Genomic DNA, 25325 nt, shown 5'->3' with positions numbered 1-25325 from the left:
GTTTTCCAGTGCTCACTCTTTCACTTGTATCCCCCCTCCCCAGTCGCTACACACAAATCACCCCCAAAGTTGTGTTTTAAATGCACCTGTATTTAAACGAAAACGTCTGTAGTACTTGTCCAACAAGCAGTCTGGACGGGTTTTGCTCAGCCGGCCTGGTGCTGCTGGCCTCACGGATGTCTCTGTGTCGCTCACGCGTGAGTGAGTGAGGTAATAGGACGCGAGGCCTTCTCGTCTTCATGTCTGTGTTTTTCTGTCGGTGTGTTTGTTTTGCTTTTTGTGTTCTGTGGGTTTTTTGTTTGTTGTTGTTCTCTTGTTCCTTTTGGACATTTGGCGTCTCTTTTCTGTGTAGACCCAGAACAAGTGGGTCATATTTTAGGGGAACTTGGAACATTTTGTGTGTTTGTTCATTCATTCGTTTGTTTTGTTTTTCCTCGGAATTTTCAGCCAGGCTTTAGTCTACTTCAGGATGTGGGACTTCTCGCTTGGACAGTAGCATTTGAACTCAAAAAATGTGAGCTTCCTTGCCACTGATACCAAAGCAGCCCGGCCTCAGTGCCCCTGGTAGGTCTTCATCTCCTTAGGAGAGGAGATAACAGTTACTCCTGCTGAGCCATCCAGACAAGGAATGGCAGCCGATTATTTTGTTACCTCTTTCCCATCTCATTCTGTCTTAAAAACTGGATGTTGCTGCTACTGTCTGCAAGCTCGGGGTATTGCTCTACGGGAAGCACGTAATACCCCTCATAACCCTGCACACGCCCCGTGCTCAGGAGCTGCTGCTTCTCGCCCTCAGTCCACAGGCGGCTCCCTTCTCTCCCGTCCCTGGCTTTCTGCTGCTCCTTGGCCCAGGCGGTCCCCAGGGCCCTCTGTCTCGCCTGGTCCAGGACGCGGGCCTTCTCTTCGTCCAGGGTGTCGGGGGTGAGGCCGTAGCGGATGCTGAGCAGCAGCGTGTTGTACTGGAATTCAATGTTGGTGAACCTTCGAGTCCTGCCGTTAACCAGCAGCGTGGGCTGCGACACGGTCACATTCACCCCACTCTCCAGCACCTTGCGGCCAATGGTGGTGCCTAGCGTGCCCAGGTCGCCGTCGGCTGAGCCGATCTTCACAAAGTAGTGGGTGTCTTTGCCCTCGATGCTGTAGTGCATCTTGTCCAGGTAGTAGGCATTGTTCAGCACGGATGCCACCTTGCGGCTGTCCTCACTGGCGATGCTGGACACGCCAGTGGTCACCCGCCCCTCTTTGATGGCAAACATGATGCCTTTGCCAATGATGGGCGTGGTGGTGGCAAACCAGTGGCCTGCTTTCTCTCGGATGCTGGCATGGAGCTTTTTAGAAATGACCTGTCCTTCCAGAGCCATGAAGGCCTGGTTGTGCCTCTCTGTTGTCTGCTGCACACCTGTAATGAGCTGTGGGCATGAGAAAACACAGAAAGCTGAGACAATGGGCTGGGCAGCTGTTTGCTTGGGCTGGGAAGCTTGCTAAAAAAGGGTTGGAAAGAAAAAAGCTTGCAGCCCCCTATAAGATGTAAGAACTAGTCTTGTGTCCCTAATTATATGAGCTAATATAGGCCTACCCTTTAGAATTAGGACAGGCCAGAAGTTCCCAGTAACGGTGTGGCTTGTCCACCTGTAACTGTGCCACTAACTAAAAGATGGTGTGGAGGTTCGCCACCTTGCTGGCACCCACCCCCCGGCCTGCCCACTCACGTCTCTCCATTATAGGAAAGAGTCACTCTGCAACTCTGATGGTTTGGCAGCTGCCCTGCATACTTCAGACCCAGGAATATCTCGACCTGAAGGGCAGGGTGTTTGTTTGAGCAGCTGTGAACCCTGCTGCTGTGACCTAGATTTCTTTGAGGCCAATGCCTTGGATATTTATTAACTTCCTCGGGTTAAGACCTTGCTACTCAAAGTATGGCTAGAAGCGGAGGTGTCACCGGGAGCCACCCTGGTAGGAAAGCAGACTCTCAGACCTCGGTCGGACCTACTGAGGCAGGAGCTGCATCTTCACAAGACACCCCAGGTGATCTGTGTGCTGTGACTGTCTGAGGAGCGCCGGGCTAGGCGATTCTGGCTTCGTGGGCCAGAGGGATTATCCCTGCACTGAGTCATTTGCTTTGGATTTTAGCCCTGGTTCTGCAGAGGGAGGAAATCACCATTATCGCCTTGGCCTTGAGTTCTCCACTCACAAATTACAACTTGTCTCAATTGGTGGTTGGGGGACAGGCTGGGATAATGGAAGAGGCTGTGTTTGGGAGGTAATGGCACTTAGATAAATGAGAGAAATGACGGCTATTCAGCCACTGAGTGGTCCCTGAGGGGCAGAACTGAGAGCACGCAGTTGTTAATTAGCCAGCCGCCCCTCCTTGGCTCTCTCTAGTCACACAGCCTGGACAGTTATTCAGAGCAGCTGAGACCTTTCAGACTTCGCACCGGTTCTGCAGCAAGGGTTATCCGAATACTGGTGCCCACCTTTCCCATCCAGTTGTGGCAGAGGTCTCAGCTGTACCCAAATTGAAAATGATCACTCTTTGGTCGTCACTGAAAGACCCAAGCACCACTTATGTTCTGAAAACTCCATCTACATACATTTGGGGCATGAAACGCTGAGGTTTTATGTGGGGCATAAAAATGTTCTTTAATGGGACAGAAACTGCAAGCCATACTTTTATTATGCCCCATAAAAGCCAAAAGGGTTATGATATTATAGGCAGTGCAGATGGCAGGTTGCTGCTAGATTTCTCTGTGCGCTTGTTAATCAAGGAGTGACTCAATGGCATACACCGAACACATAATGACACCACAATTAAGGTCGTAACTGAGGTTTGGAAGAGATATGTGCTTCGCCAGACAGGTGACAGCAGTGACATTCACTTTCTTGGGAAGTCACAATGTTTCATGCACCTTTTATACCCAGCTCCAATGTTTTCCTCCCCTGCTGACATAGACTTGGCTCCCATGTGGTTCTGTGGGCAGAAGGGAAGGATCATTCACATTCATGACAAGAACCTCCGCTTACCTGTCCGTTCTCACTCGCTTGACTCTCCGACAGTTCATAGGGAGGAGGCACGAAATACATTTTGGCTCTTGGGAACCCAGGGATTATGTTGCTAAGCTGAAATCCGAACATCACAAGCCAGCTTTTCACATCTACGGTGGAAACAAAAAATAAAGAGTTCTGAAGTCATCGTGGATGGAAAGCAATAGAGGATCTTGGAGAGAGAACAAAGTAAGATGGGTGGTCGGGTGCGGAGTCCAACAGGGGAGGGAGGCAAGGGCTTGTGAAGGTCTCCCGGTCCGGACCCAAAGCTTCTTCACGTGGACCGTAGGAAGGAGATGTCCTTCCAGACTCGGTCAGTTGATAAATCCCCATGTGGTGACTTAGAGGGCCAGCGCTGGAGCCAGGTAGATGGAGTTTCAAATGCCCTCACTGTGTGAACTTGGACACGCTCCCGCCCCTCTCTGAGCTTCGGGGTCCTCAGATGTGAATTGGGACAATTTCTGTACCAATCTTGTTAGACTGTTGTGAGGACTGAAGGAGAAAACCCATGTAAAGGGCTTGTCACAGTGTCTGGCACATGGACTGCTCAATATGTATGAACTCCTTCATTTGGCAAGTATTTAAGGGAGCGTCTATCACAGGCCGGCGAATGTGCCGAGAAGCTAGAGATACAGTGATCAACTAGATGGGTGAGTGATGGTTATCAATGCTGTGTCGGACGTCTGGGTGGGGGTGCTATGCCGAGGGAGCTCATCACGGAAAGGAGGTTCTGGGAGCGTACGGAGGGCAGAGATTTCTGGCTCCAGAGATTTCTGGCACCCTTTTTATCAGGTGACTACTCTTTAAGAAGAGACCAAAAACGAGCTCTGCATGCTCAAAGAAAGACCATCCTTCCCGTGCCAGGGGTCCTGCCATCCACTGAGTGGTCCAGGCTCTCCCAGTAAGACTATCCCCCAGAGCACCCTGCCTCCCTCCACAGTGATCGACAGAGGGTCACGAAGGTCCAGTCCTCACAACACTCACAGCCTCACCCATGCCATCGGCCCAGAGTCCAGCTGGACTCCCCTCCTCAGGCTCCTTTTCCCTGTTTATAACAGACACCCAACGTCGCGCCTCCCATCCCTCTTCCACTGCGCCCCAACTCCCGAGACACTTCCAGCAGGGCCTCTGGAATTCACACCCATCACCAGCACGGCCCCCACGTCATCGACCTCTCCGTGGTTCCTTTCCCTCCGTGGCTCTAACTGGAACCATCTCTCCCCCATGGACACTGGTTTCCTGGCTGCTTCTCCTACACTCACTGGACCCGGGGGCACGGGTGCTCCTTTTGCTGCAGTCATTGCTGATCCCAGGGCCCCGCACCTGCACTTCTTGATGCTTTTCTGCTCCACTGTGATCCTCTGCCCCTCCGCTCCTGAATTCATTCTTAGAGACTTCATGATACAAGCCGTCCATCCTTTCAACACCTTGGCCTCTTAGTTCCTTTGAGGACTCTTCCCTCACTCACTCTCATGCTCATCTTTTGCACCTTGTCACCACCAATTATTTTATTGCTCCCCCATTATCTCAGCTTCATGCACTTTGCCCTCTGACCACCCCCGGGACTCTTTCTAGCTCACGTCTTCCTGTAACCTGACACGCGTATTCTTTGATCCGCTTTCTCAATCCCTCCTAAACTTCTTTTCCCTGTGCCTCAACACGTAGGTCCCTCTCTCTCTCTCTTATTTTTTTTTTTTTACCAGGCACGCATTTCATGGCCACTCATTAGACTTATTCCCCTGTGTATAGTCTAAGATCCTCTGCCCACTTCTCACTTTGTCACAGTTTTGATGAAATCAGTTTTGGTTACATCCAAGTCTTTGCCTTTTCCACGTTTGTACCTGCGCAGTCGAATGTGGCTGAAGGAATGAATGTAACCGTGTCTAGTTTCCCTTTAAATTTCTGACCTGAACCCCAATTGTCCTTCCTGCTGCCTGGCCATCTGAGTACATTCCCTTCGTCCACTCCGCCATTCCCCCGTTCTCCTGTGTGATTGTATATCTTTTCATCTCTCTTAAACCCTCCGACGCCAGCCCTCCCTTCCTCACTCTAGCAGCCAGCCTTGCTTCCTATTTTGAGAAATGCAGCCAGAGAGGGAGTTCCCTAAGCTCTCATCCCACTTACCGTCTTACCAGCGTCTGTGCCCACAGCGCCCACCTTGCTCCTGCAGCTGTTAAGTCGACCCTCCACTTTTGCACTAGGTTGTACCCTGTCTTGCCCACTCAGGACATCACTCCAGCGGTTCTCTCTCCCTCCCCCGCAGCATCGATCTACTCCCTCTCCCAATGGATCAACCCCGTCAGCACACACGCATGCTACTAAATGCCCGCTTTAAAAAAATTCCTCATTTCTACTTCTCCCTTTAGCCACCACCCATTTCTCATTTCTCTTTACAAAAACTTCTCAAACTTAAAATAATTCTCAATACTCACTGTCTCCCCTTCTCCTCCGCTCCTTCTCCTATGAATCAGGCTTGCACCGACTACACTACACCAACTCTCGTCAAGGTCACGAATGCCCTGCATGCTGCTAAGCCCAACGTTAACCTGGGCCCTCACCTTATTTGACCTATCAGAGACATCTGACAATTTGAACGTTCCTGTCTTTATTTTCTGTTCCTGGCTTTCAGGACAATACACTCTCGTTTATCCTTCTACCTTTGTAGCCACTCCTTGTCCCTTTTTGGTTCCTTCCCCTCCCTCTGATCTTTCAATGTTGGGGTACCCTAGACTCAGTCCGAAACGTCTCCATTCTATCTACTCACGAACATGGTGATCTCATCCAGCCTCAGTTTCCTTAGTATGATCTCCACGCTGATGCTGACTCCAAAATTTGTATCTCCATCCTGGACCTCGCCTCGAACTCCAAGCTAGGATGCCTAATTATGTTTCGAGTTTACATCCAAAGCTGAGCTCCTGATCTTCCTCCCCAGATCTGTCCCACCCACAGACTTTTCCATCTTCCCAGCTACCATCCTGGACCCCTTTTTCTCCCTTGACTCCCACATGACAAATCTTTCACTTTTTAAAATTGAGGTAAAATTCACATAAAAGTCATCATTTTAACCATGTTAAAGTCCACAGTTCAGTGGCTTCTAGTACATTCACAATGCTGTGCAACCATTGTTACTAATTCCAGAACATTTTCATCACCCCCAAAAGAACCTCATACCTATTAGCAGTCATTCCACATTCTCCTCTCTCTGCCTCTGACAGTCACCAAAGTGCTTTCTATCTATGGATTTTCTTGTTCTGGGCATTTCATATAAATGAAATCATACAATATGTGGCCTCTTGTGTTGGCTTCTTTTACTCGGCATTTCTTTTTACGTCTGAATAATATTCCATTGTTTGGATATACCATATTTTGCTTATCCATTCATCAGTTAATAGATATTTGGATTGTTCGTGCTTTTTATTTTTACTGTTACAAAAATTTTTCTATGAACATTTGTGTACAAATTTTTCTTGAAAGCCTGTTTTCAGTTCTCTTGAGTATATATACTTAGGTGTGGAATTGCTGGCTCATATGGCTGAACCCTTTACTTTTATAATAGATCCAGAACCCGTGTCTATTCCTCACCATTTCTACCACCTCGACCCTGGCCCATCGCCTCCTGCCTGGACTCCTAACTGGCCTCCCTGCTTCCACCTCTGCATCTCACATACCTTATTGGCACAGCAGCCAGAGAGGCCTTTCAACATGGAGCGGACCATGCTGTCCCCCTGCTCAGAATACCCCAGGGACACCCCTCCGTTTCTCTTAATGAAAAAGCCAACGTCCTCCCGATGGTCTGTAAGGCCCCTCAGCTGTTTTCTCTCTGACCTCGTCTTCTCCCCCCGCCCCCTCGCCTGCTCAGCTCCAGCCTCTGTGCCATTTCTCGATCATGCCAGGTGCATACTCACCTTCACACTGGCAAGCACCTCTGCCCGGAGTGCACGTCCCTGAAAGCATCTTCCGGTTCTCTCACCTCCCTCGAGTCTTGCTCAGATGCTGCCTCTCCAGTACGGACAACCCCAACCACCACGTTTACAACCTGCCTGCACCCCATTCCCGCCCCAGCAATCCCAAGTCTCTTTGCTTGGCTCATCCCCTCAGCCTCGCTAAGTAATCACATTCTAACATGATGTATCATTTGTATGTTTATTATATTTATTGCTTATCGTCAGAATGTAAACTCCACCAGCTCAGGGAGTTAAAAAATCTGTTTTAGTCACGGATGTGCCCCTAGGCCCTACAACAATGCCTGGCACAATATAGGGGCTCAATCAGTACCTGTGAAATGAATGAATGAATGAGCACTGAACATATGTGGCAAAAGCTACCCTGACCGGTATAAGTGTGACTGAGGAACTATCTGTACCTGCCTGGGAACTCGCTTCTGAAGGGGCCAGGTAAGGTATAATTGCCTTCTGCCCTGGGGCTGTCGTGAGGGAGCTCATGCTGGCTCTGCTACTAAACCTCTAATGAGAAGGAACCTGGGATCCTCAGTGGATCCATTGGCCTTGGGTTCAGACGAGTTCCTTGAAGGAGCTGGCAAATACATGTATCAGAGACAGCCCATTTAAGAGTCACCTAAGAATATAAGTTTGAAAGTGTCAGCATCAAGCAGAGAGGGGCCTGGTTTTAGTCCAGTGACAGTCGCATAATGACCAAGTAGCTGTTCTGTGCGAGGTAGGTGCTGTAGAGCGTGGATTTTCCGACTTTGGATATCCGTGTTCACTCATCACAACATTTTTGCCATATCCAAGTATCACCTGTACTGGTATTTACTTCCTGATTTCTGAAAAATACATTTGCCTTTTCCACTGAAGTCGATCCATTTTTAAAGAGAAACTTCATCACTACCATAAATGGGAAAGCAGACTCACTTGATGCAAACAGAAAATAACTGTAAAATTAAAACAAAGAAAACAAAGCAGTGCAATTAAATTGAGCATGATTTTGTTACCAGCTACTGAGGGAATCTCGGATCTGCTCTCTCTTAAAAAGGGAGATTAGAAGTGTTAATGAGGTGTTAAATACATCCCAGTATCCAGTGGAGACTTTCTCCTCCTCCACTGATTTGGAAGAATAAAAAGAGGACTGAAAAAAGATGAACTTCCCCATCTGTGTCTCCATGTTATTTGATACCTCATCTGCCGCCACATGAAATCACCCTGCCCTTTCCCAGGGAGATGCAATATATGCAGGGGATCCCTAGGAAGGCAAGAGAGGTCTTTGTCCTCAGAAAGTTCTCCCCATCCTGGTCTCTTCCCTGCAAGGACCCCTCCCTAGCACGCGGGAGGTAATTCCCTGTCACTGCCTTTGAGACAGGGAATTTTAATGGTCATTCCCATGAACAAAATAGCTCATATCATCTACCTTTTTAAAAGTTTCTGACATGGCTTGGTTCCGGAGGCTAAACCTATTCTGAAATGTTTATTCAAGTTGCTGGTCTCCATCCATTCTGCAGAAGGCACATCTGGCATGGTGCGAACACCCCTCCTCCTTTTGAAGTAACTGGTGTCATCTGGCGACAGGCTCCCTAAACAGTCTGTTGAGAGGGAGCCTTTGAGGCAGGCGCTGGCGACGTGGCCCTCCCCAGAGCTCATTACTCCCCTCTACTCAGGTTCCCCAGGGTATGTGATTATGAAGCATGTTCTCTCCCCGAAAATGCTGTCAGCACAGCAGCTTGGGTGTTACGTGTAGACAAGAGAAGAGGCTGATGGGAGCGGGAGGCTCCCATGTAGGGCAATTGAGCTCTACGAAGTCCGACTCTAAGCTCACGTGTGCCTGGGGTGGTACGTCCAGAGACCCGCCCAGGACAAGGGGTGGAAAGAAGTTCCAAGTCATTGTGGGTGACATCTAGAAGGTTCGCTAGACTCAAAATTCGTCCCGGGTTCCAGGTTTGCCAAAGCTATGTCGCTCAGAGCAGAGTTTGGATCTGTTTCAGGGTGGGGCTGGAGACCCGGACCCCCCAAACATCCCCCAGAAAATTACACGAAGAGGGTATCTCCACCCATCCCGTACAAACTCCATGTCTGAGTCCACTGCTGCTTGAACATAGAAAACACATCCCTACCATTTATTAGCCTTCGTGCTGTGCCAGGTGCTTGACACCTCATGAATCTCATGGGGCAAATGCTATTGGTGTCATCATTTTGCTGATGGAGAAACGAAGGCTCAGAGAGGTTAAGATGTTGGTTCATGTCATGCAGCAAGTGGTCGGCCAAACCAGAAACGGGGATGTGCTCAGGTTCTGTCATCATAAGGAACTGGCCTGAGGCCAGGCCAGGCTTGGGGCTGGGCTCTGGTCCCAGTTTCTCCAGGACGGGGGCGCCTAACATTGGGAGGGGGAGGGGGTCTATCTCCCAGTCTGTCTTCTTGCTGTTACCTTTTTATCACAGATGTATCAATCATCAATGCATTACCTCAAAAAATAACTGTTGCAAAGAATATTGCTTTGGAATCACTTCTCACCCTCCTTCCCCACTCCTGGCAGCCACACCTCCGCTCTAGCCCAGGGGTCGTGGGCTCCTAACGGGCACCCTGCCCACTCTGTCCCTTGTGCCAGCAGCGTCCCTGGGAGGCAACAGGGCCACCTTTGGCCTCGGGAGCTGCCGCGTGCACCCAGAGCCGCTTCCATGCCGCGCAGGTTCTCTGGAGCAGCAGACAGAGAGGGCTCTGCTCTGCATTCCTCCTGACTACATCTTAATTACTTCTTCAGCTTAAACTGTAAGCGGCAAGTTCAGCCACTCTCCTTGGTTCCTAAGTGGCAAATTAAGACTCGTTTAGATGGGGTTTATGGATGAGCCAACGTGTGAATGGTGGTGGGGAGTGAGGGGTGTTCTCTGCTGGGTTCGCCCCTCCGGGGCTTGTCCTACCTTGAGTGGCAGCAGACATGGGCTCGTGCCTGTTCTCTCTCCCCGCGGTCCTCCCGGGCCCCCCTTATCCAGCTCTGACTAGACCTCAGCCCTAGACCCGTGCCTTCTCCAACACTATCTTTTATGTCAGACTCTTTCTAATGGTTTCTGGATTCACATTTGTTGGACTTAGTTCGACTTGATTTAATTCCCATTTATTGAGTCTCCACAAAGCACTGGAATGAGGAAAGCCATCTTGCCATTCGGAAATCTCTAAAAAGTTTTTTTTTCCTTTTCAGAAGAACCAGGAAAGTAGCTGAGGGGGCCAGTGAGGTCGACTGTGCTCTGAATGATGTCGTTTGGGCCTTGGCAGCTGTGGTCATCTGCACAGCTCACTTGGAGGGCTTTTTAACATTTGCCTCCACCCATGCCCCTCTCAGGGCCCCGGTGCCCAGCAGGGCTTTGGGAGGCCTGCTCTGGGTGGTGTGAGGTTCTCTTCCTGTGGCTGAGATAGACGTGATTTGCCTCCCGGCTCACACGGCTTCCTCTGCCTGGAAGCTGCTTCCTCTCCCTCCCCCACTTCACAAAGGCCCCTGCTCACATGCCACCTCCTCAGAAAGGCCTCTGTGAACACCCTACGTGAAGGAGACACTGCCTGCCACTCTCTGGCTAACCTTTATCCTATTTTATCTCCAGGGCACTTACTATCTGAAACTATATGCACATATGTGTGTGTTTTCCTGAGAGGTCCTTTACTTTGAAACTGGAGGCGAAAAGCCATGCTAAGCCTCAGGGAAGGGGGCATGGGCATGCATCCCAATGAGGTATTGGGGGAGAACAGGAGGGTACAATTTGGCCATAGCTCCTGGGCTCAAGAAGTACCAGCTACTTCAATTGTAGAGGGACGCTGGGCTCCACCTCAAAGGGTCTGAACTTGTCAATGAGGCATGGCATGGCCACATGTTGATCTTTAAGGTCGTCTATTTCTTTCTGTAGCATAGGACATCAAGGGCGGCACTGTGCTCCAGGTAGCTGCTGCTTCCTTTCCTATCTTGGGGACGGACAAGTGACCCCTTGTCACCTGAGGGTAGGGGCCCTTCAGGCTTGATGTCTCCCTGGCCTATGGCCATGAGCTATGAGTTTCCTGGAACTTGAAGGGCTTTGGACTTGGGGTCACCATGTTGTTCCTGTATGATGCACAGGCAGGTGAGATGACCTTGACTTCCTTTCTGTAAGCTGGTCTCTTTGGATCTCTTTGGATCTCTCTCTCTCTCTTTCGCTTATTTCCCTGAGGGGCTTTATCTTGTTCTCCACTGCATCTCTAGCACTTAGAATACACTAGATGCTATGAAAATATTTGTCGAAGGGGTGAATGGATGGATGCAGGTGGCTGGATAGGGACCTGCATTTCATCAATTTCTCACTTACGGAGGAAGTAGATAATTTGCCTTCCTTGGCCTCTCTAACCAAACCCCTCTCAAAGCTTCCTGTGTCCTTCTGACTTTTGCTCATAATTTTTCTTCAGCCTTGATCCTATTTCTGCCAACCAAGGTCCCCTTCATCAGGTCCAGTTTGACATGGGGGTCCTTCTGTCCTACACTAAAATTTTCAAATCTCAAACAATCTACGCACACACACACACACACACACACACACACACACACACACACACACACACACACACACACACACACACACACACATTTTGAGAGAAGGCTGTTTGTCTTGTTCACCATATCTGCAGAATCTAGCATGGTACACTCTATAAATGCTTACGGAATAAATAACAGAATAGACACCTATAAGGTAGCATAGACTTAATTCTGCTTTGTACTGCCACTGGTTATTTGTATGTGTATCCTGCCAGCCTGGTGGTGAGGTCAAGAACTGGGCTGTAGCCATCTCAGTACCTATGCTAACTCATTGCTTCACTTGTGATGATAACGTTACTAACGTGAGCAGACGTTCTTTTGTGAACATCCACAGTCTAAGTGCCAGGCACTAGATTTTACCTACGTATGTTCGTTTAGTTTTCAAGATCACTCTACAAGATTGTTTTATTAGTGTCCTTTCACAGAGACGGAAACTACAGCTCAGAGAGATTGGACAACTAGAGATTGGTCCACTGGCTTATAAGTGGAAGAAAAGGAATTTGAATCTGGTATTTCTGACACCAGAGTCCCGTTCTTGCCCCCGTCGTAAGGCTGTTTTCCTCTGCTGGAGTCGGAACAGAGGAAAGCCCTTTTATAAGGGAGGGCCCTCATAAAGGTTATTTCAACTGAATGGACTTGGAAATGGTGAGGATGTCTTCAAACAGACTTGGTGACTGCTCTATACTGTGGTTACTTGACTGTTCTAGGTGCTGACTGCCCAGGGTTTATAGCTCTCCAGGATTCTAACCTAGCGTGAGAGGTAAGACCGTCTTTTGACGTCCCCGCTGGTCTACCAGCACAACCACCCCACAAGGAGCCACTGCCCAACCAAGGTGCCAAAGTCCTCACCTGTCACGTAGTTCTTCAAATCCAGCTCATTGCTGAGAGGATTGTTGCTTTTGAACATGTATAGGTTAAAGGGGGCTGGTTCCTTGCCCACATTTTTCCACATGGTGTAGTCTGGAGAGGTCCATCGTCCTGCCAGCACGTCATAGTCACGTTGAGTGAAGTGGACCAGCTTGGTCAGGGGATCGTAGAGTCCCCCATGGAAGCCAATGACCATCTGGAAGTCAGGGTTGGAGTCATAGTAAATCTCCCCATAGGCCGTGTACTGCAACTGTTTGATCATGAGGCCGTTGATGCTGAACACAGCCAGGGGAGTCCCTGTGTTATCCGAGGCAACGTAGTACTCCTCCCCACTGCTGCTCTCCATGGCAAAGAGGTGACCCTGGAGGTCGTAGTAGAGCGAGGTTATCTCTGAGTTGGAGTGATTGTAGACGTGGGTGATGCGAGTCGGGTTGTGGAGGTCGGAGTAGAAATACTGCAGATGGTGGCCCAGGTTGGTCTTGTAGGAAGCCCGCCGCCCCACACCGTCATAGCGGTACTGGACGCTCCACCCGCTGGCCTTGTTGTAGGCTCTCGTCAGGAGGCCCTTGGAGTTGTACTCGAAGATATCAGCCCCTCGCTGGCACAGGTAGCCGTCGTCATCGATTCTGTACTGTACGTCCCCGAGCCTGGTTATTCGATCCCGGAGGTCATAGCGCAAGGGCATCAGGCGCACGCTGTTGCCCGGGTTCAGCAAGTGGAGGTTCCCGTTGAGGTCGTAGCTGTAGCGCCAGGTCGGGCGGTCATTGACGGCCACACTCTGGAGCTGCCCATCCCCATCGTAGTCGTAGGTGTACTTAGTGGTGTTGGCGTAGGGCCCCAGTTTTAGCTCCCTCTTGATCACCCTCCCCATGCTGTCGTACTGCACCGTCATCCAGTACATGAGGGACCGGAACATCTCGTACTGGACTTCCTTGATCCGCCCATGGGTGTCAAAGTGTTTGCTGAGGGTCATCACGGCCGTGGTGATGATCTGGTTGATGTCATAATAGATGACTCCGAACTTGCCAAAGTGCTCTACCTTGCCAGAAATCTCGTCATAGCGGTAGAGGTCAACGGGAAGGGGAGTTTCGCTTATGACGGGCTTGATGCTTGCAATCCGGAAGCTGTTGTCGTGATAGGTGTAGTCAAACCTGGCGTTGACCATGCCTTCCTCAGAAAACCTGTAGATCTGCTTGTCCACGAGGGGGCCGATCTTCCGGTACCTGATGGTACAGGAGAAGCCCCCACTTTGGAGGTTGACCATCTTCAAGACGCCAGTGGTCTCATCATACCCGAAAGTGACAGCGGTACTGTCATAGACAATCTCTGATAACTTGGAGAGTTTCCCATACTTGTAGAATACCTGGCGCCCGGTGCCCAAAAAGGACGTCTTCAGGATGCGGCCATCGTCGCTGTAGTCGAAGATGACCGAAGCGTTGCTTTCGGGCGGGTTGTAGATGTTGCGGATGTAGCCGATGGAGGTGTGCGTGGACATGCTGTGCCGGGCGACGCTGGGCATGGTGACGGCGTGGAGACGGTCGGAGGAGTCATACTCGAATATGTACTGACGCTGACTCTGAAGCAGGAGGACCATGGACTGAGGAAGCAAAGGGGAAGGGAACACATGAGTTGGCTCGTTAGGACGGATCACTTAGATTGACAGAATTTATTCCATTTCCCCAGATGTCAGTTCAAAAGACAAAAAAGATAGAGAAGTTTAGACCAGAGATTATGAATTGATTGATTTTATTGGGTATGTGACGGATCATGATGGCTGCCTGGAGCGGTGCGTCCCAATTTGCATGTGAAATAGCCAGAGATCTTGTCAAAAGGCAGATCTTATTTTGTAGTTCTGGGAGGAGGCGGAGCCTAAGAATCTGCTTTTGTAACAAGCTCCCAGGTGACAGTGATGTTGCCTGGACCATTCTTCGGGTAGTGATCACCTGGAGGACTGAGGTGAGAGGCACTGTGTTTGCCTCCAGACTCGGTAACAAGAATCTTGAAATTATTTAGAAATGACTGCCACTGACCCAGCAAGGGACGGGTGTGACGCACATACTATGTTTTTGCCACCCCTGATTAAATCTAAAGAGAAAGTACATCCTCCAGTTAGAAGCTACTAAAAAGATTAAATAGCCCAGAATCACTGATTCTTTAGGGGGGAAAAATGGCCTCAAACTTGAAGCAATTGGGAAAGTCCTGCCCCGCTGGCCAACTGTCCCAGTATTTTACAGCATAATGAGAACAAGTATTCAGGAAGGACCAAAGGGACAGCAGCCCCTGTCTTGCAGAAGAGATGACAGCTCTGTCTGCAGTGAACACTGTAATCAGGAGATGAGAAAGGAGGGAATGGAAATTGACCTGCGTCCAGGTGAGTCCAGGTGAGAGGCCCAGGTTGAGTAAGCCCCTGCCTGATGACTAGATGACTAGACAGCCTTCAAAACTCTTGACCTGTGCCCTGAAGGTCACTGCTCCAACCTGACCTTTTCCAACACGGAGACCTGAATCTGGCACTTTCAGACACAGGGAATTATGCAGAGAGGATCTGTTGGCTGCTTCGGCCATGGGGCAGGTGGGAGGGTGCTGCTCGGTGTGCTCGAGTTGTAGGTGAAGTTTCGTACGTGGATGGTTTAATTTTGGGCAAGGCAGAAATGAATCACTGCATTTCCAAATCATAAGTAAGGACCAGCCGTGCTGCCAGTGGGATGATCCCGTCAGCTTCGGCAGCACTTATTAGTATTACATTTTCAGAATAAAATCAGACGATCTAGGCTTTTTGCTATTACTGAGTGTCTAGCACTTCCTTTTTTTTTTTTTTTTAAATTTGCTTTTAATGGTAGTAATGCTGAGCTATGAGTAACATTTTTCTTTAGATTTCCTCCCTCCCAGTGAGAGGAGAGCGTGAGGGGACCCTTTACAGAGTCGAAGTAAAGATGTTAAAATGTCTTATGGCAAAGTGTATCTGGTCAACTGAAAAAGAGCAGCCCCAGTAAGCGGAAGACCCGGCTGAGTGTGGGCGGCACTCACTCACCTTGTCCAGGTAGGAGTAGCTCCACACCTTGCCATCGGCGAACATGCGTGACACGATCCGGCCTTGCTTGTCGATGTCCGTCCTCTCGCTCATGGCCCCGCGCTGCAGGCCGGCCAGGCGCCCGTTGAAGAAGTACGAGACGTTGACAGCTGCCAAGCCGCTGCTGGGGAGCCAGAGGAAGGGGCGGCCCACCTGGTCATAAATGATCCTCAGCGTGAACTTCCGGTGGTCGTCGTAGATCTTTTCTGTCCGAATGTTCCGGTCGTAGTCAATGGACAGGAGATTCCGTCCATGGACCTAAGGGAAACACGGCGGGCCTGGTTTGAAAGACGTCACTAGGCATATTAGCTCGGGCTTCTATGGGGACACGGCTGGCGTGACCAGGGCATTGTGTGCGTTGGAGGAAGAAAGAACTCTGATGTCATTTAGAGTAGTGCTTTCTAAATGTTTTCATGTCATGGTGCACACAGAAAATAATATTTATAGGGTGCACTAGAGTACAGTAACGAGGCTGCTTATGGTCAGAGATGACTGATCTGGGCGTGGCTGCAGTGAGCGGTTTTGCACGCTGTGCCCTGCACCATCACGAGGCGTGCCATCATGTGGTAGAAAGTGTGCATGGTGAAAATGGCAGGGCATAAATTATGTAGCCACACACAGTAACCCTGGACCTTGAGGTTCCGACTGCCCGGCCCGGCCACCCTAGGGGCAAGAGAATTTGTATTCTGGCATACCTCCTTTTATTGTGCTTTGCTTTATGGTGTTTTTTACAAATTGAAGGCAAGGTCCTCCGCCAGCAAAAAGATTACGGCGCACTTCATTGTGAGACTCGCTTCAGTGCAGTGGCTAAAACCCAACCCATCTCCGAGGTTTGCCTCTACTTGTACACTTACAGCCCTTTTGGGGCATATCAGCAGCTGAGTCGCTAAGGATCTTTACGAGTAGGTGCCAAGATTTCTTCTGAAGCCTTAAGTAAAGGAGGGTGGGGAGAAGATCTTAGAAACTCCATATTTTACAAAGCTCTGGGAATCTGAAGGCTCGTTCCAATGTGAACTCCTTTACTCCTATCTAGAGAAAAATCTTGCCTCGGTCTAGAATGCGAGGCATCGTTGGGGAGACCTCAGCAGGCCTGGGAAACTGCAACACAGTGAAGGACTGATTTACTTAGATTTGAAAGGAGCAGTGGAATACATCCAGACATGATTTAATATTTATTTAGAAGTTGATCTGATCTGACAGAGAAGAAACCTGTCCCAGAAGGCAGAGCTGGGAGACTAGACTCTGGTTAAGGGTAAAGGAGAGGACTCTTGAGATTCACCTAACCCTGAGTGAATGGCTGGGAAGTGAATAAAATGAAGCCGACTCAGCTCAAGCTCTTTCAACATAATTGACTGCAAATCCAGACGTCCCTAAGGTAACCGCTGAAGGCAACAGATGTAAACAGGCAGAAGCAAAAGATGTGAGAGATGTCTGCTACCTCCTCACTTTACCCTAATAATTGAATAGCACTTATGATAATGACCATGGTGACGGTGCTGAGGGCTAGTATATACAGGCATTGCGTTAGGCAAACTGCATCTGTTGTCTGAGCTGATGCTCACAAAGACTGCTTGACAAATGAGGAAACTGCGCCAGACAGAGAGGTTACACACGTGCTCAAGGTCACACAGCAGCGAAGTGGTAGGGTTAGTGTGGAATCTAGGCCTAAAGACTTCAACCAGTTAACCACTTAGATATTTAACCAGCTTTACTGCCTCCTCTATTATATATGCGTTAAGCGCCCTATGTGTCAAATGAGGCAGAGACTGTAAAGCATTGCCGCAGCCCTTGAGGGCCCCATGCTTCAGCTTTATGGGGAGTCAAGGGGTAATTCTAATACCACAGACACCTGCATACTGGGGAGCAGCACAGTGCCCAAGTAAAGAACTACCCTGCAAAGCTTCCTTTGGAGACAGGGGTGGGTAACATAAGTAGTAGTTGTTAGCTGGGTCTTCTGGGAATCTTGAAGGAAGCTGACTCAGCTTAAAAGTAGGCACCATTTTGTTCTTCCTACTTTCCTCCTTTTCATAGGTAGAGTGTGGATGTGATTCCTGGAGCTCCAGCATTCACCTTGCGAATACGGGGTGACTGAGGATGGAGACCTCAAGGATGACGGCTCACCCAGAGAGGAAGACTCTAGATCCATGCTGACCTAGGTGTCTTCAGTGGTCATCCATACCTGCCATGAACTGCTTACCGCTAGACTCCTTTTAGGTCATAAAGGTGATAAGCCTATATCCTGTTTCAGCTCTTGTTATTTCCAATCTCTGTTAGTAGCAGGTGAAACTAACCCAAACTGATACAAGCCCCTGATGCTTTGACAGGTACTGTACTAGGTACTTTTACATACCTGACCCCAGTTTAATTGTCACGACATAGGTATAAATTATTTTGTATGTGGGCAATTGAGCTCAGAGGGGTCACATAACTAGACAAGTGCAGGGGCTGGATTTGAACCCAGGACTACTTGATTCCCCAAACTATTGCTGTTTCCATGGAGTCATCCCAGAGAGAACGGGGTAGAACATTTGAGATAGAATATTTAGAAAAGAGAATGCATCAAAGCATGGAGATAGAAATAAAGGTGGCGAGTTCTTGGATTATGAAGAAACTCAGCTTCAAGTGGGAGGTTTATATCAAAGATGCAGCAATCGGAAAGAACAGTCAAGAAGGCAGAAAGTGAGCATTTTTTTAATGGGTCCAAAAGTTAATGCTGTCAGAATTACTGGGACCTTGATCTCAAATTAGTCACCACATCCAGAGCGAAGCACAGGCCGGGGGCAGACACAAGTTTAACGACAACGAGTTGCTACATTTGGGACAACTGCAAAAGATTCTTAAACCCCTGTGTTCAAGAATTTCAGTTCAAGGCCTCACCAATGCTTTGTTGGGCAGAATGAATAATGTGGCAACAAGGAGGAAGAATTTTCAGTGTTCCTCCAGCCAGCTGCTGGTGACTCCCCGCATACCTGCGTATCTTCCATCTCCTTCTAGCCTCCTTCTCTTTCCTCGTCCCTCCCCCACCCTGCCTTTTGCTTCTCTTTGATAATATACAGCCCCTATTGCATTTATTATTCACTGAACATTAGAAGCTAATGTCAGGCTTGGTGCCTGCGCTGGAACGCAAGGACGAACACCACCAACAAAGCAATGCAGTCGTGAACTTAAGATGGGCTTAGCAAGTTCTCAGCACCACCCTTGTGTTATCTCATTTAGTCCTCAGGACAACACTCTCACCCAGCACTATTACTACCATCATTTTACACACAAGGCACAGATAGGTTTAAGCCCCCTGCTCAAGCTCATACAGTAGTTAAGTTGTGGAGCCAGGAGTCCAGCCCAGAGTCCACTGTCTTCGTCTCTCTCAGTACCGCCTCTCCGACCAGCAGCTGTCGATCAGGCACGCGATTCTAAACCACCTGGGCTGCTCCCTCAGAACATGGCTGCTGGACTGACGCCACAGTGCTGTGTCAGCACCCCAGGGAACAGACGTTGGGGGGCTCTGGTGCATTCTTGGTAAAAAACACACTCAGTGTGATTTAAGACCCTATCTTCAGTTACCTGGGAGAGACCAACGGGTGAATCATATGTATAACCATAACATAATCGGGTATGTGTATGTGTGTATTGTCTGTCTGTCTGTCTACCTATCCATCCATCTGTCCATCCATCCATCCATCCATCCATCCATCCATCCATCCATCCGTCCATCCGTCCATCCGTCCATCTGTCCATCCATCCGTCCGTCCGTCCGTCCGTCCATCCATCCATCCATCCACTCACCTACCCACCTATCATCTATCTATCTATCTATCTATCTATCTATCTATCTATCTATCTATCTATCTAATCTATCTATGAGAATGAATATATACTATAACAATCACGAAAAGCACCAACATATAAATCACACATGTGAATTAGCATGACTATCACTGTAACAACTATATTAGTATGTGAGGGGCTAAGATTACAGAAAGAATTGAATAGTGGGCAAGCACAGAAGAGAGGTCCCCAACCTCTGACCGCCAACATTTGAGTCTCCTGCTACTACTCAGAGCTGGCGAGGCCTCTGACCCCTGGCCTGGGTGCACCAACCATAAAAAAGTAATAGACATTAACCATTAGCCATTGATAATTTAAGGTGGGATTTTATTCCCAAATAAGTTTAAGGTGGACGACATAATGATTTGACTTACACATATCATAAAATAATTACTGCGATAAGTTTAGTTAATATCTATCATCTCATGTAGATGAGAAAAAAAAACAACACAGTATTTTTCTCTTTGTAATGAGAACTCCTGGGATTTACTCTCTTGACATCTCTCATATACATCATATAGCAGTGTTAGCCATAGTCACCATGCTGCACCTCACGTCTCTAGTCCTTAATTATCTTATGACTGGAAGTCTGTACATTTTGACCACCTTCTTTCAACTCCCCCTTCCTCCATCTCCCTGCCCCGCTTGCCACCAGTGACCACAAATAATCTGATCTCACCTCTTTTTCTATGAGTTAAGGTTTTTTAAGATTCCACATATCAGTGAGATAATACAGTATTTGCCTTTCATTGACTTATTTTACTTAGCATAGTACCCTTCAGGTCCATTCATATTTTTGCAAGTGGCAGGATTTCCTCATTTAATATGGCTGAATAATATTACACACACACGCACACACACACACACATACACACACACCCCCATAACTTCTTTATCCATTCATTTGTTAATGGATACTTAGGTGGTTTCCACGTCTTGGCTATGGTAAATAACTGCTGTGAACATGGGAATGCAGATATTTATTTGACATAGTGTTTTCATTTCCTTTGACTATCTTCCCAGAAGTGGAATTGCTGGATTGCATACTTCTATTTTTAATTTTTGAGGATCTTCCATACTGTTTTCCATACTGTTTTCCATAGCGTCTGTACCAATTTACAATCCCGCCAATAGTGCACAAGAATTCCCTTTTCTCCATATCCTCACCAGCATTCATCTCTTCATCTTTTTGATGACGGCCATTTGAACGGGCATGACATGGTATCTCACTGTGGTTTTGATTTGTATTACCCTAATGATTAGTGATGTTGAACATCTTTCATGTACCTATTGGCCATTCGTATATATTGTTTGGAAAATGTCTATTCAAGTCCTTTGCCAAACTGGATTATTTGTTGCTCCGTTCCGACCAGTCAGGGTGCTTAGTAGTGGGTGGGGCTAGCACTCAGCTCCTTTGCCTGGGTAGGGTGGGAGGGCCCACTTTAGGCACCTCCTAAATTTTCCAAACAGGCTTTCTGTTCCAGAGGGCCAGGGAGCTAAAGGCAGCAGATGGTGGGGCTGTGAATTAACTCCCCCTGCCTGGACATAGCAGGAGACCCTCCACGCTCTGTGCCGGCTTTGTTTACCAGTCCGTCTCTCAGTTTGAACGTCGCTGGACTGTGCAGTGTCCAGGTCTTCTCGCCGGCCCTTCCAGTTGGATAGGGCTGGGTGCAACACTCAGCAGCTTGTGGGGCTACGACTCAGCTCTCCTGCCTGGGAGAGGACAGACCAGCACCCCGCTGACTTCAACCGTCAGACTGTGCCACCAACTTGGTTGTGCAGATGAGCAAAGCCGCTGGTGGAAAACAGGTCTGCTAAGATCTGAGTGCTAGTCGTTGGCAGCCCCTCCTCCATTCTTTGTCACAATCAGATTCCCTTGCAATCTCTGTGGGCTGAGACCAGAGTAGGGGCTCCCACGAAGAGACTCACAATGCTGGGTGAGCTGAACGGCCCCTCTGGGCTCTCTTTTCCCACCGGAGGAATCGTAGGCTCAGGGGAGACCTCTCAGCATGGTGCTGTGTCAGCCCAGGGGGGGCCATGTGGTCAGCGGGCAGCTGCTCCTACTTCTGATGCCATCGGTCTTGGTCTCTGTGACACGGGGGGTGCTTCAGCCTAGCCCTGTGTTCCAGGATTCTCTCAGCAGTGTCCTGTCCATGAGTAGCTGTTAGTCGTTCTTGTCATAAGGGGAGCAAAGTCAGGACCGACCCTGTCGCCATCTTGGTGACGTCACTCCACCAATTTGACGTGTGTAATTTCTTTACAAATGCCTAATGCTTCTAATAATTAAATATGATAAATTCACTGGAAGCTGAGCCAAGGAGTTCAGGTCAGTTGTGTAATTTGATTAGAATCAAATATCTTTAATTATGAGGGTGCCATTTGTGAAGAGGCGGTACCTCAGCTGTGGGGCGTGAGATGTTGGAGGGTTTGACAGGCACGTTCAACCCTTCATGGGCACCTGCCCCCCAGTTCAGATTGTGCGGGAGCTTTAATTTAGCCACACTGTTCTCTTATTCCAAATTAAATTACCCATCTAACAATATTTAAATTAACCTTGAGGCTTCCTGGAGAACATAAAAGTTATTTTGAATTATTTTCACTGCCAGGATCAGCACAATTCCCTTCCCAGCTGGCTCGGTAGGTATTCGGCAATAGAGAAACCAATTTTTAAATTAATACAATTTTGTGTTTGTAAGGAAGCCATTATTTTTAATTATCGGGCATTTTCCTCAGCCTGGCTTCCCCAGTTAATAAAACTCAGCTATTTAGCAGAGTTTTTATTTTTGCAGAGGGCACACGCTGGGAAGTCTGTTCCCCTGTGGAATCTCCCCCTAGAATGTTTTGATCTCACGGAGCACAGGCCTGTCACAAGGAGGCCCATAAAAACCCTGAGAAGAGGAAATGCTGTCATCAAAATAGCCCTGCTGGGCCTATAACCCGCTAGACTCTAACTTAACTTAGCTTGAGGGGCGATGATGTGAGCTGGTGACTTGAGAAACAGGAAGGAGGAAATTAACATGGGGATGGATCCCTTTCAGGAAATGGCATTGTCGCACAGCAGGAGAGATTTCAGCTAGACTTAGAGAAGAACTGTCTGCCTATCCTGCTCGGAGTATGGGAAACCCTAAAAAGAATAGTGAGTAAGGGCATGAGATTCTCCAAGTCTGGTGACATCTAAAAGCAGAATTCCTACCTTGGAGAGTTTAGTTATTTGCCTGGCCTAGATGACATCTTTATTTCCTTTCTGGGTCAGTCCTCTGGGATTTCAAAAACAGCTTCTCCCCACCTCCCACACAAGACTCAATGCTACATGGGGATCAGGGCTCGTGCTGACAAAACAACTTGCTATCTATTTAATATTAGCTTAAATAATGAATAATTAGAAGGGCAAGCCTCTGTAAACACATTAAATAATGTATTCCCCAAGCAAACATTATTTTTGGATGACTTGCTGTTTTGGATGGTGGGGAGGCGGAAAGGTGAAAAAGACCTGGATTTGAGCTGCAATTTGGACGATGATTAGCTCTGTCACTGCAAAGCAGCGCCTTCACCACCCGCGCCTCGGTTTCCTTATCTGGAATGGCCTGTGAGCTTCTGGTGGGTAGGGACTTCACCTTGTTTTTCTTAATGTCCCTATTATTTTGGGCAGTGCTTGGTGCTCAACAAACATCTGTAAATAAAGGGGGTTGAATTAGACAGAGTTAAAAATCCTAGCATCTCTGGTGATCTAAGGTTCCACCATGGAAAACTAAGAACAGAAACTGTGGCGAGGACGTCTGTCATCTTCACATACCTGACTGCCTCACCCCAAAGAGCAGTCAGACTCGTTCTGGGGGGCCCCCCAAGACCTGAAATTAATAGAGGTCGCAGGGAGTGGATTTTCACATCAAGTTAAAATCTCATTCATTCATTCATTCATTCAATATTTACTGAGCACCTACAATTTGCTTGTTACTGTGACCAGCACTCAAGATAAGCAAGACAGTTATGGCCGCTGCCCTTACAGAGTTTACAGGTCAAGGAGGATAAAGACACATGAACCAACCATGCAAAACATCTGTGTGGCAATGAGAATAAACATAGGGAAGAAACAATGGAAAAGATCCACTTGTCCATCACACCCTCCAAACAGCAAGTCATCCGAGAGTACCCCTTGCTTGGGAATGCACTGCCTAATGCGTTTGCAGAAGTTTGCCCTTCTAATGATGTATTATTTACGCTAATTTCAACGTATTACAAGTTATTCTGTCTATACAAGCATCGCTAACAATTTAGCCTTTTCTGTTTTGCTCACCAGGATACACTCAGTGTCTAGTACAGTGCAAAGAACATGATGGGTATATGAAAACCAAAACATTAGTTGGTGCAGAATGAATGCCCTGTGGCAGGAAGAAGCTGATAAAATCCAGGCTTTCGTGATGACTGTGTGTGTTAACAGACCCACCTGAGCGGGCTCCATGCAGAACTGGGTTCAGGTGTGTATGTGTTTACATGCACACATGCACGTCTGCCTCACACCTCGATCCTCTGTCACTGTCATTTGCCACAGAAGTAAAAGTAACACAAGCTAACATGTACTTTCAATGTCATATTAATTATACGGAAACCAAAACAAAATTACTAATTCCCACTTCTTCTTGGAATACTAATAACGCTAATACCAATATCACGATGGAAGATTATCTTGGAAGCAATTTTTCTTTTGTTCTGCCACCTACACATGTAGCTGTTTCTTGCTTTTGCAATCTTTATGTAAATCGTAATCGGGAGGAAATATCCTAGAGGGTGGTTATACGCCTTCCTTGTCAGAGGGAACCATGCACTAAATCCGTTTTAGGAAAGAGCATAAGTTTTAAATCTTAATAGAAGGGTTTAGTTTCAGTTCTGTCTTCTGAAAGTCCAGAAACAAGGCTTTCTGGGGGGAGGGGAGGAGGCACGAATGCATTTACAGATCATATCCTCAGGGCCAGCATTTTGTCTTATGATCAGGCTTTGTAGGATGTAAAATATAACTGGTGTGTGAGTGTGTGTGTGTGTGAGTGTGTGTGTGTGTATGTGATTTAACCTATGATCTCTTCCTTCTTTGGGTACATCATTCCCTTTCTCATGTGTGTGTGTGTGTGTGTGTGTGTGTGAGTGATTTAACCTATGACCTCTTCCTTCTTTGGGTACATCATTCCCTTTCTCGAAGGTTTCCCCCTGTCTGGGCATTTTTACTGAGATGCCCATCACAAGAACCATGTGTCTACAAGTGACCCTGGCCTGGCCAATCATAGATCTCGATTTCCCTGAGTAAGGATTGGCCCAGGCATGTGAACTCCATCTGTGCCAGGCCAATCACAGCTCCTGTAGGGGAGATCCTTTCTTCTTTCCTCAGGGTTCACTAAACTGAGCTGACGTCAGCCAAGAGTCACTTCTGACCAAGTCTGCCTGACCCTCCCATGTCACCGGTCCACTGTAGGAGAAAATTAGGCCACCTGCCAAGTGAAATGCTGCTGGGAGATGGAAGGAGGCTGTGAGAAAGAGGGAAAAAGACACACACACACACACACACACACACACCAGTCAGCCTGATGACATCCTTCGGGCTTGGAGTCACCAAGCCAGTCCCTCTCTTGTGGGAGCCCTTAGGCGAGATGACACGTGCCCTTTTTTATTAAGCCAGTTTGAGTGCATTTCCTGTGCTTGGCAGTGGCAATGATTCCTGACAGCTAAGGGCCACTGTGTGTGTGAATTCATGCCTGCTTTCGGTGGGGGTGAGGGGCAGAGCAGGATTTATGCACTAAACACCTCCTCAGGAGGAGCCTTAAGGGGGCACAGTCACCATATCTTCCTTTGTTACCTGTTGTCTGAGTGCCTACCACAGAGCACGTGTACCAGGAATACGGAGGTGACATGGTCTCCTTGCTCATGGCACTCACAGATGCCCTGATGCAACTGTTTCATGTTGAAAAATCAGAGAGAACAGAGCAAGGAGTGGTGTGTGGCGAGGGGAGGGGAGAGGGAGGACTCTGTCAAATGACA

General features: G+C 48.2%; 1 protein-coding gene across 1 annotated transcript in view; it reads right to left on the bottom strand.

The window, feature by feature from the left end:
* Window positions 1–295: 295 nt before the first annotated feature.
* TENM2 (teneurin transmembrane protein 2) overlaps window positions 296–25325 on the bottom strand; it is an 845679-nt gene continuing 820649 nt past the window's right edge. Inside the window, exons 27-30 of the mRNA XM_025042998.1 lie at window positions 15438–15734; window positions 12389–14003; window positions 3022–3152; window positions 296–1409 (exon numbers count right to left, since the gene is read on the bottom strand). Of these exons, the coding sequence (XP_024898766.1) occupies window positions 648–1409; window positions 3022–3152; window positions 12389–14003; window positions 15438–15734 (2805 nt within the window). The 3' untranslated portion in view covers window positions 296–647. The remainder of the gene's footprint in view (window positions 1410–3021; window positions 3153–12388; window positions 14004–15437; window positions 15735–25325) is intronic.

The sequence above is a fragment of the Pteropus alecto genome, unplaced genomic scaffold, assembly GCF_000325575.1.
Source record: "Pteropus alecto unplaced genomic scaffold, ASM32557v1 scaffold40, whole genome shotgun sequence".
In the NCBI taxonomy this organism is placed as follows: domain Eukaryota; kingdom Metazoa; phylum Chordata; class Mammalia; order Chiroptera; family Pteropodidae; genus Pteropus; species Pteropus alecto.
This window is presented reverse-complemented; position numbering and strand designations above follow the sequence as displayed.